This window comes from Sprattus sprattus (genome assembly GCF_963457725.1).
Source record: "Sprattus sprattus genome assembly, chromosome: 14".
Classification (NCBI taxonomy): domain Eukaryota; kingdom Metazoa; phylum Chordata; class Actinopteri; order Clupeiformes; family Clupeidae; genus Sprattus; species Sprattus sprattus.
Genome location: NC_137912.1, coordinates 31156863 through 31169353, shown reverse-complemented (window position 1 = coordinate 31169353; position 12491 = coordinate 31156863). Strand labels below are relative to the sequence as shown.

The window sequence follows — 12491 nt, the reverse complement described above, 5'->3', positions numbered from 1 at the left end:
CTAGATGTCTTGTCCCATCAGTCCATGTTTAACGCTGTCTTTTCAGACAGAAACAATAACCTCACCGTGTAATGCACTGTATATACAGAATTATGTAACGACATTAGGAAGTAATACAAAAGCTTGAAGATGTAAATTGTGAAAATGTAATATTGGTACACTCACTTGTCAGTGGGTCAAAGAAGTGAAAAGAAGAGCACAAACAATTGGGTAGTTTGATCAGTGGAGGGTGGAACGATGGGTGGCATGATTCTGTCAGTTCTGTCATGATTCTGTCAGGAGTAGGCTACGGACAATTAATGCCCGTTGAGGATGCAGATACAGAGCTGGAGCTGTGGAAACAGCTAAATGAGTTACAGCCAAATCGCAGTGAGCTTTGTCAAGCCCTGGAAAGTTCAGCAAATTTCTACCCAAACATTCATTGCGTCTTGTTGACATTGCCCGTTTCCACAACGTCAGCTAAGCGGTCATTCAGTACAATCTTAAGACATATCTACGAAGTACGATGACTGACAAAAGACTGACCGGACTTGCTCTCATGAATATTCACACAGATTTGGAAATCGACAGTGAAAAAGTACTAAAACAATATGCAGAAGGAGAATTAACTTAAATGAGAAGGGCAATGCGTTTTGGCTGTAAACCATTATCTGCGCGCGAGAGTAGGCTAATGTGCGTTTTATTTTTTTGAGGGTGGGGGGGGGGGGGGGGGGCGTTGGTGGCTCTGTGCGTACCTCACAATTTTTTTCTGCAGGCGCCCCTGCTGTTCATTACAGTAATCATAGTCAGCTCATATGTTAACTCATACTGGCATACTGTTTCCCTGTAGTATTATTGCTTTCATTTTGCAATATCATTTTCATCCATCTACAGAATGCACACATGCACACACGCATAGTTTGTGTTAAACTAAATCTACAAGAATACACCAACAGATAAGCTAAATCAACAGAGATTTAAATTAACAATAATAGCTACAATATAAAAAATGTAAGGCTTGTAACAAATACATTATAATGACAGGTGAGTTCTACAGAGGTAACTCTTTGAATGCTTTGTGATACTCTGAATGTTTCATGGCTGTCATATGATCGTATGGCACTAGGTGAGTCATTCCTGTGGAACCACTAATGAAAAGTCTTCATTGCTGTGGAGAGAAGGCAAAGACAGCAGACATTCTTCAGAGACATTTTGTAAAAAAAAATTAAATAATCAAATCTGTTTACAAAATTGGTGAAGTTCCAGCAAATAACCTAAACCTATAAAGACAAAAATGAACCAAATGGTTAGACACCAATATCGATGTGTAAAAAACGTTTACAATTACTAACATATATTGAAATATACACTCAGCATACGTTCGATTATTCATGATCTATATGAATTATTATCTCACCATAGTAAAATTAAAAAAAAATTAAAATCAGAACATTTCAGCATATTATTTCATTAGTACACAGAGCATGCCAATTTCCTTGGGATCAAACTGTTGCAGGAATAAGGACATGGGAGCTGTCAGTGTATGTTTGTATTGGTGTGTGAAATGAATGAATGAACAGAATGGAATGAGTTATAGAGTAGAATTGGCGGGTACCTTACCGTTCACTGAGATGTTTAAAGGATATTGGGAGAGTAACTGAAAGTTTCATGAATTGTGAGCGTGGTGAATGATGAATGAAATCACCATGATTTAAAAGTGCTAAACTGTCAGTGTACCTGGAAGTAAGATCTAGATAACCATCCTCAGAGTAAGATGGGGAGCCTCTTCCAGACCCTGTAAACAAATTTCACAGAATATTGGGCTCGTCCGGGATTTGAACCCGGGACCTCTCGCACCCTAAGCGAGAATCATACCCCTAGACCAACGAGCCATGCAGAAACTTATTTAAAGCTTTTTTTTATGCTTTCAAACTGCTGCACTGTCAGTGTACCAGAAACTAAGGCTGAATCCCATTTCACCCCCTACCCCTTCGTCTTTCCCCTTCCCCTCCGTTTTGCGCGTTCACGTGTAGGGGTAGTGCTATCCCAATTCACGTTAAGACAGAGGGGTAGGGGAAGGGGAAGCGCTTTCTACCCCTCCAAACGGAGATTTTCCGAGGGCACACTTCAAACGGAGGGGTAGACTGATTTCCCTCAATGCATTGCGAACCCGTGATCATTAAGGAACAAACATCGCGCGAGTCCATTTAAAAATGTCGGAAACAGCAGGGAAAGCATCACACAAATGAAAGTATTTTCTTTGTAATTCATGATTTTAAAACTTGTTTGATGAAATGTTGCATTGTGTAAATAACAGCTGCAGGCGCATGTTTGTTTATATCTGGTGAGTGACAGCTGTCGCTCTCCGGTAACGTAACAGCTGACGCTTCGTACTGATGATGTACGTAATTGTTGAAGGGCTATCCCATTTCGAAGGGCTAGCGTTCCCTACCCCTTCGTTATGGCTCCGTTTGAAAAAGCGAGGGCAAAGGGGTAGGGGTAAGGGTAGGGGTAGAGATTAGAAATGGGATTGGGCCTAAGACATCGGTCACCATCTGCATAGGTAGATAGGATTACTTTTCCAGCAACAGTCAATGAGATTCACAGAACAAAGGGCTCTTCCGGGATTTGAACCCGGGACCTCTCGCACCCGAAGCGAGAATCATACCCCTAGACCAACGAGCCCTGCAAAACCTTTGTTTAATACTTTTCTTCACCATGATTTAAAAGTGCTGAACTGTCAGTGTACCTGAAAGTAAGATCTAGATAACCATCTAGATACCCCGGGACCTCTCGCACCCAAAGCGAGAATCATACCCCTAAATCATGGTTTCTGGCACCAGATGCCATTATATGATCAAGGAATTTGCTCATGAGATCATACTTATCAGTAAGTTATAAATCACCTAATTTTGAAGAATTTAGAGTAAACTAAGGATAGAGACATTGGGCCTCATTCTCAACCTTTTTCTGTAATTCTTCAGAAATGTTTCTTACACGACTTCACAAAAACAACGTAAGAGAAACGCTTCCGCTGCATTCCCACACGCTTGAAAATGTGTTCATAAGCAGCCGAAGTCTTCTCAGCTGGGTTCCTGAGTTTCTAAGATTGATACGCGTTCTTGTGAAAGTGGATTTGCATACATACACGCCCTGCCAGCTCCCTATTAGGAGACGCAATTTTAGAAACGTGTGCTGTCGCAATCTCCCGAATCCACCCCGTAACAGGTGTTCATTAATAAGGTGGAGATATTGTATTACGTTGAACATCCGAAGTCCGTAAAACACATTTAAGTAGTCACTTTTTTTTTTTTGAATCGAAAAATATTCACCATAGGTGTGAAGACCGGTCCCGAGTAGGAGTATAAATTGCAGTCGGTCCTGTCATTCCACGAGTAGTAGTATAAAATGCAATAAATTCATGCCTTAGTTCTTAGAGATTGGGTTTAGTGTTTATTTATTTATTCACTTACATTTGCAGTGTTCATGTCATTCACATTCAGTCACTTAGCAGACGCGGCCTTTGTCCAAAGTGACGTACAAGGGAGAGAACAGTCAAGCTACGAGCCATATAGACCTAGTGTAACAATAAATACTACCTCGTAGAATTATGACTATAAATGTGAAACATAATTGTTAATGATACAAATATTCTCGTATTTATTATTATCATAATTATTTTAATCCGAGGATGTCTGTAGAGTTGACGTGAACGCAATCACCAACGGGTTCTCACAAATTCAACCGTTAACCCTTTTACTGTAATACGGAGTTTTTTCAAATGTCATTCCTCAACGCGATTCCTCAAATAACCACAAGATGGCCCGTGGAATCGCATTTGAGAAGATTCCGGCAGAGTTACGACTGCTATTTCGCGTTCTGAAAGTTGTCTGAAGTTCAGAAGAAAGCACAGAAGAAAAAACTATGGAGAATGGCAAATGTTTTCCTAAATCCACCGAAGTGGAGTTCCTTCTGAAATCCTTCTGAAAGTCTTCCCAACTGATGTCGAGAATGAGGCCCATTATGTTTGTCTTCAAAAGTCATGTTCAGTTGAAATAAAAAGTCGCATTTTTTTCTTTTCAAACTGAAAGGAACAAAAACATCAAAGAAAATTAAAGTGTTCATGGCTTGACGAGTCACTTGAGCACTCTTTTACATTGCTTTTTCACACACCCATCTCACCCCTCTTAAGTAGACTTACAGAGTGAAGAACACTAAATTGACGTCAGGTGCATTCTATATCACACATTGTTTATGAAGTGACCTACTGCTCTATATTATAGAATGTGTTGCCAGATTGTTAACAGATCACATATTCTGTCTGTGATTACCAGGTATATGGAGAATACTGTTCGAGTGGGAGTCGTGCATACCAGCACACTCAGCATTGAGAATGTGAGCGCAACACTAGACTATGCTGTCTTCACCTGCACTGCTTCCAACAGCTTGGGAGAAGACAGTCTGGACATTCAACTCATCAACACCAGTATGACTCTGTATTTAATTAAGCTTGGGGGAGGGCAGTCTGGACATTCAACTCCTCAACACCAGTATGACTCTGTATTTAATTAAGCTTGTGGGAGGGCAGTCTGGACATTTAACTCCTCAACACCAGTATGACTCTGTATTTAATTAAGCTTGTGGGAGGGCAGTCTGGACATTCAACTCCTCAACACCAGTATGACTCTGTATTTAATTAAGCTTGGGGAGGGCAGTCTGGACATTCAGCTCCTCAACACCAGTATGACTGTATTTAATTAAGCTTGGGGGAGGGCAGTCTGGACAATCAACTCCTGTATTTGTATTGAATTAAGAGGGAGGGCCAAACACGTACAAGTAACACGTACAAGTTTCACACACCTCCGCCTGACGTAAGCACAAGCGAGTGTCATAAACACTGTTGAATCTTTTATTGTTTCCTTTGGAAAGTCACCGCTGCATACCGCTGCTTGTATGTGTTTCCCAGGGTCATTGTGAAGTTGAATATTTTTTCTTAGCCTGTAAGCTATAGGGTACATTAAGCTGTAGACTATATCCTCTAGCTCCATGTCTTAAACCATATCTATTTTGTATGCCTATAACCATGCTGCTCTTAGGCTAACTATTCTGGTGATAACCCTGTTATATACCAGCTTATCTGATACGCAACAAATGAAGCACAAAACAGAATGGGCTCGTATCCAGGGGGTATTTAATAAACAAAAAGGCTAAATACAACACAGGAGAATTTTTATCCAAAAATAGAACGACAAGAAAGGCCCGAATAGCGTGGTGGCACACAGTTGAAGGAGAGCGTCCTGGTCGACGATCCCGGCCTTAAAACATAACGGGCTCTGCCCACGGCTGACAGGCAACACCTGCACACAATTAAAGCAATAGACAAAAGTAATAGCAAACGAAACTAGAATGCGTTTCGTGAACAAACTGCGAGAGTGTGCTTGCTCTGTTGCGGCCATCAAGCACAAGCAACTGCAGTGGCCGAGTGCGCATATGTTGTTGAGGGGCCTCACAGACTGATATCTGAGAACAAAATCTGTATAGTACTGTGTTTTCTGTGTTCAGGACAACGTTGAATGCAGGTTGTAGGATGAATCTGCCAGCCTTCCAGTGTAACCATCTGCAGTGACACTGAATACACCTTTTTGTTTTCAACCAATATATTTTAGCAAGCAACCAAGCTCAACCATTATATTTTGGCTCCACTGACGTTTAGACATATGAGGGTATCTTTGTTGTTCTGTTTTTGTTTGTTTGCTTGTTTATTGTGAAAGGGTCTAGTGTGTTACATTTAGCTTGGAGAAGTCTTAAAATAGGCTCAAAGTGACATTATCTCTTATGGCGGGGGTCGGCAATAGGCGGACCGCGGTCCAGGTCCGGACCCAACTGACGTCCTCTCCGGACCGAGACACAATTGCAACAATAAAATTAATGATGCAATTTTTTTTTTATATATATATAATTTTGACCAAGCGATTTTAACAACTGATGCTTGAGTGACTTTTATAAACTTTATGGTAGGCTATGTTTTTGTTTAAACCTTATAATGCCAGTAGGCAATCAGATGATAGCCTATACGCAGCACATGCTCGCACTGGTGGTGCACGCAAGTGCTGCAAAATTGACAGAAGAAATGAGTGTCTTCAGTTGAGAGAGAAAGCTTCATTGCAGTTCAAGAGAAAGATGGCGTGCTCTAAGAAGAGAAAGGTAGATAGTGAGAACAGAGCTTTTAAAGAGGAGTGGACAGACTTATTCATGTTCATTCTGCCTGCGTGCAGCTCTAAGCCTGTGTGACTGATATGCTCCGGGATGGTGGCGGTCGTCAAAAGCAGCAATGTAAAACGCCACTACGAAATGAAGCACAAAGAATTCGATATAATAAACGATCTTAAAGCCCAGTATGCCCGATCTACAAACATGTTGACTAATTAATTCACTGCCCAACAACGAGCAAACGAGTGTTCATTCCGAGTAGCATGGATTTTGGGTCAGAATAAAAAAGCTTGAAATGAAGACCTTCATTTGATCTGATAGTCAGTTGTTGACCAAACATACACTGATGGGCTACTACTAGCGCCTAAAGTACTTATATTGGCTAAATATGCCTCTGAATCATAATGCACACCTTGACTGTTGGTACATAAAACACATGCAGTCCTATATAGCCTAAGTGAAAACAACGGTCATAAAAAATGTGTGATAGACCCCCGGACCCAACTTGAGGATTTTTTTTAAACTGGACCCATTAGGATTTTAATTGCCTACCCCTGTCTTATGGGGTGTAATTATTCCTCCAAAGGTCGTGTTAATCAATGAGTGCACCTGAATTGTGCGGTATTTGTTGAGGGAGACTTGGGCTTGTTTTTGGAAATCAGATGTATTATGAAACTTGCATATTTACTAGGCACAAACATTTCAGGTGTCATGGTCATAATAGTTCCAGAGTTTCGTTATAATGACTTACTGAGCTAAGTGAATTGTTGAAATTGTTATCTTGGTAAAAGGAAACATCTCTGCAACAATATTGGAATGAATGCGGTTACATAGCCAGCTTTACTTAAAGTTTATTGTAAGATATAGCTTGTTAGACTTAATGCAGTTAGAGTTAGACTGTAGGTCTAGTATCTAACGTAAGCAACACTTTTACTATATCGCTAGAGAGCACGTGTATCACATTGGTCTATAGTCTGTCAAATTAGTTATAGTTATTGGTGTTCGTTGGCATAAAAAGTTAGTCTTCTCTTATAAGCCTAGTTAGTACATCTGATTAGAGCTAGCAACCATGAATTGCAGATTAAGGGGCCCCCTATCTCAGTGTTCATTTTGGCAGCTATTTTAGATTCAGTCTTAAGACAAAAATGCATATTAGTTTTAGTCATATTTAGTCATAGTTATCCTTCTTAGTTTCAGTCTAGTTTTCGAAAACTCATTACAATTTAGTCTAGTTTTAGGCACATTTAAAATTCCATATTATAGCCACATTAAACTCCTTCCCTTCCCTTCTCAGGCCCAGGGACCTCCAGTGTTGTGTCTACTGCATAGTAGTCTAGCTTGCAGTACTTAAATTGTGGATGCAATTATTCTCCAAGATACAGATCTCATGCCTACAGCTGAATTCCAATTAAATCAATGTAAATAATAATTGAAGGCAATACTTGATTAACAGAATTGTCATTCAAATATATGAGAATATCACGTCTAGATTTTGAAAATTCAAATGATGTGATGGCACAATACAACTACTATGCCTAGCTGGCCTTAGAGTTAAATCAACCACGTATCCTCCATATGAAATGCTGTGAAATCTCATAACCAACAGATTTAGCTAGACGGATAGTTTTGACAGTTGAAAGTGGTGTCAATGATAATAACAATTGCCCAAATAGACAAGGTTATTCAAACCAGTCACATATTCATTTATTTTTTGCTTGATTAATGTTGTGCGTAGCCTGTCCTATAGTCCATACTGCAATGAGTTTACTAGCTAGCTATCGATAGCTAGTATCACTTAGCTAGGATATGCTACCTCATAGTTAGCTAACGTTAGTCGCGACCCTGTCACTTGTTTCCATGTGAAATCAATGGAATGCTTCACTTTTTGGCGCTGTATTGACAACTGTCTGTCACTCGCACACTGTGCTCGTAAATTATTTTTCAACTTCGCACGTAGGCTACCTATTTTTAGGCGGATATGCAAGTGAAATACTCGCACTGTAGAGCCCACTGGAGAGCCCTTAATATTCTTAGTTATACAGTTAGACAAGAGGAGCCTTGGAACCTTGGCGCAGGTGTCAGTGAAGCACAGGTGCAAGCTAGTTTTAATGACCCCATTATGATGTCATAATCCACAGAGTTCTGCCATGCAAGTCTATGGGGAAAAAAGGTGATGAAAAAGAGGAATAAAAAAGGAGTGTCAAGGAGTACCGCCACGAAAAGATATAGCAGGTTCCACCGGATCGGGCCGGACGTTTCGGTGTTTGAACGGCGTCTGTACCTCGAACGGGTGAGGCCTGATTCGATGCAAGAAAAACGGGGTGAATAAAGAAAACTTATGAAGAACAATACTGTGCTTCCCTTCGGGCAAGCACACTATTAAGCAAAGGTTATACAGCCATACTGTAATAATGGTAACTCAAGCAGAAAAAGTACAACTTTCACACTCACCACTCATAATGCAAGCATGCACACAGGCTCACCAAAAATCGGCAACAAACACAGTCCAACACACAAACACACCCAGGCGTACACAAACACATCCATGACGAAAACAACAGAACCGTTACATACGATTATTCCTAACCGTATGCAGGTAAATGAGTGCTAAGGCACCCTTGATAAGGCATCAGCAATAAGGCATCAGCTTGATCAAGATGTTAAATGGCTGAAAGATCAAGCTCAACGCATTAGACGCTGGTTAGAGTTTCTCATACGGTGGAGGAACTTCAGGGGGTCGTGATCGCTGAACACGACAATTTGTTCAGACACTCCTAAATACACCTCAAAATGCTGGACCGCTAGAACAAGGGCCAGCGTTTCCTTCTCGATGGTCGAATACCGCTGTTGCTGGTGGTTAAACTTCTTTGAGAAGCAAACGGGGTGATGGACGTTTTCAGCACCATTCTGCAGAAGGACAGCGCCAGCACCTTGGTCGCTGGCGTCAACAGCCAGAAGGAACGGTGTTGAAAAATCATGTGCGGCCAACACCGGAGCAGAAATCAACAGTGCTTTCACGTTTTCAAAGACCTTTCGACACTGTTTGGTCCACTGAAACGGCACTTAAGGGCTAAGCAGGTCAGTCAGTGGCGCCACTACCGCAGAGAAGTTCTTACAGAACCCCCATTAGTAACCCACCAGTCCTAGGAAACGACGGAGCTCACGGTGATCCTCAGGGGCAGGAAAGTCACAGATGGCAGAGACTTTTGCATCCAAAGGACGAACCTGACCCCCTCCCACCACGTGGCCCAAAAAGGTCACTGTCGCTTTGCCAAATTCGTATTTCGCCAGATTGATGGTAAGTCTGGCAGAGGAAAGACGTTGGAAAAGTTCCCGAATGTAGTCACAATGAGCAGGCCATGTTGCACTATGAAGGACTTCATCGTCCAAATATGTATCACAGGCTGACAAACCGTATAGTACCGTATTCATAAGCCGCTGGAAAATAGCGGGAGCGTTTCCCATTCCAAATGCCATAACGTGATAGGACAGAAAGTCATCAGGCATAACAAATGCAGATATTTCCCTAGCCCTTTTTTTTTTTTTTTTGAAGATTAACGTTCTTTTTGGCTTCGCAAACTGTGTAGTAGGCTAACGTTACGGTTTGAGTGATGGTGAGCGCTATACGGCGAAATGGTTGATAAAAAGCTTCTGAATAGAAAGTTTACCTTTAAAAGTTGTGTGCAAAAGAAGCAAGCTTCACTGTTGTCTGAAAATGTCAACAGGCAGCTGGCTGAAAGCACAGAAGTAGTAGGCTTACCTTTTATTGGTAACCTTACTCTTACGGTTCATTGTTTTTGAAATAAGAGGCCTGACTTCTATGAGTCTGAAATGTGCACTTTATAATTTTATTTTGTACCACCCTGTTTGGCAATGTTATTTTTCAATAAAATAAAACATTGGATAAAGCAAGCCAATCCACTTTTCCATGATAAGAGCATAAAAATAAAATTTGCGATGAATTAATTTGCGATTAATCGCGATTCATTTTGAGTTAACTATGACAAAAATGCGATTAATCGCGATTAAATATTTGAATCGTTTGACAGCACTAACATTTACATACTGTGAATCAATTTTTTTTAATCGAGAATCGTTCCGAATCGAAAATCGATTTTGAATCGAATCGTGAGCCTAAAAATCGGTATCGAATCGCATCGTGACATTTTCTGAATCATGCACCCCTAGTCACAACTGCCTCTGCATTTCCTGTGCACCTGTTGTTCTAGGTGGGATGTGGATCACTTGGCCCTTCTTGGCATAAATCGTCCTCTCCAGCAGGCTCCTGATACAAGGGATACAACAACAACCACACACCCCGAATACACAGATCCCTATTATCCCTCCGAAAAGTATCTGGCCTAGCAGGGCCCCCCACTTACCGAATGTTTTCTCCAGCCATATTTGCATATTTCGTCTATCCAAACCCCATCAGGATTCCTCCCTTCCGATCTAGTACGGCCTCCCTTTTACGTCTATGTTTTGGCTGGGCGTCCTGACCAATGTCTGCATCCGTGTGCAATTATATTGGCGAGACTAAGGCGACTAATGCACATATTCCCTGCCAATTTGTTGGTAGAAAATTGTACAGAGTGCTTTCCCCGCAATACCACCATACATCTGCTCGAGCTACTGTCAATCTAGCGACCAAGTCCGTATCGGTAAGGTCTCTTTTTCCCCCGCAGTATGCCTCTATGTCAGTGCCATTTTTAGTCAAACCTTTTTACCCCAACTCGCCGTGTTCTTATTGATTATACATGTTGCGTTTGGTTCTATTGTGGGATCGAACATTGGTGGTTCCACCCCCTTTGGAGCCATAGGATAGTGTTTTTCCCATCCCGTACAGTTTCCGCTTGGATTTTCTTTCGACATTATGTTTAGCATGCATTCTATGTCTCGCCCCTGCGCCCCATGGTGAGTGCGGTCTTCAAACGCAGTTTTGACCATCCATAGGTTAGGTCTTGCTTTCGAGCAAACTATGCAATTTCCCCCTTTGGCTTGTTCAGCCGCTTCCACCATTCTATTTACCCATACATTCTTATCCTTGTATCCAGTTTCTACCGCAATTTTGTCCTGGTAGCTAATTTTATCTGCCCGTAACTTCTTCACTATCTCTGGTTGGCTTTCCTGTGCTTTGTTCGCCATGGAATTTCCCAAATTCAGCCGTATCATTCCCATACTATCATCCCCTGTCTCGTCTACCCCCAGTATTATGTACACTGTGGGCACCATGGGTCCGTATTTTTAGTTCCCTTTTACCTGACACCGGTCAGGATGCCACTCAGTGAGTGGCCATGGGTTCTCTAGTCCCCGTCGTATGGTTACCACAATTGGGTTCATTCCTTTCCCTCCTCTGTTCGTGTAGGCTCCCCTGCTTATAGCGATCTTTGCTTCATGTTCCATCTACCGTCCCCTGCTTTCAAAAATGTCCCTGTCCATGTGCTGTCAGGCCCAGTCCACCACCACATATCTGCCCAATTCTCGCACCATGATGTGGAGGGAACATCGGTACCTCTTCTTCCCAAACCTGTTTTGTAATTAAGGTAAGAGCAACCATACACGTCGTATCCCAGGTAGCTGAATGGATTACTCCCGCAGTTGACTACATCACACCCTAACTAAAAGCAGCTCACTAAAGTCTTACCTTTCTTCCGACCTACCTGTAGCACTGCGATCACACAATGCAAATACAACAACACTCTAAAGCGACGTACTAAACAGTACCTGTGTGACTGGGTGGTTCGCGCTGCACCGCAACCCCTACCAAAAAAAAAAAAAAAGAAAACACTGATCCCTTTCGCTGATCTTCAGTGGGTTCCCTGACCGGTATTGAATCGTCAGCACGTAGGGGCGCAGCAGACCAATTGCGCAGCCAACTGCCTCCCCTCAAAGACGCACACGACCAAGGATTACCACCCAAAAACAACAAACTAAATAATAAAGAGGCAGAATCTGCCCGCACGACAAGGAAGGCCAGAATAGCGTGGTGGCACACAGTTGAAGGAGAGCGTCCTGGTCGACGATCCCGACCTTAAAACATAACAGGCTCCGCCCACGGTTGACAGGCAACACCTGCACACAATTACAGCAAAAGACAAAATAAATAGCAAACGAAATAAGGGAAAACAGCTACCCCTAAGGCAGGAGGTCGTAACAAATCCAAACACTTTTCTTTTCAGCCACATGAAGATGGATTTTGAGGTATTATTCAAGATCTGGCATTGCAATTTGAAAAACTCACAACACGCTTCGATAGAGAAAGAGAAGAAAAACCCATATATACGCATGCACACAACACGCTA

At 41.9% G+C, this 12491-nt stretch overlaps 1 protein-coding gene across 1 annotated transcript in view; it reads left to right on the top strand.

Moving 5' to 3' along the window:
• The window catches only part of nphs1 (NPHS1 adhesion molecule, nephrin), a gene marked incomplete at both ends in the record, with an annotated part of 198028 nt that overhangs the window by 157874 nt on the left and 27663 nt on the right, over positions 1–12491 (top strand). The window contains one exon of the mRNA XM_080851765.1: positions 4314–4465. Within this exon, the coding sequence (XP_080707891.1) occupies positions 4314–4465 (152 nt within the window). The remainder of the gene's footprint in view (positions 1–4313; positions 4466–12491) is intronic.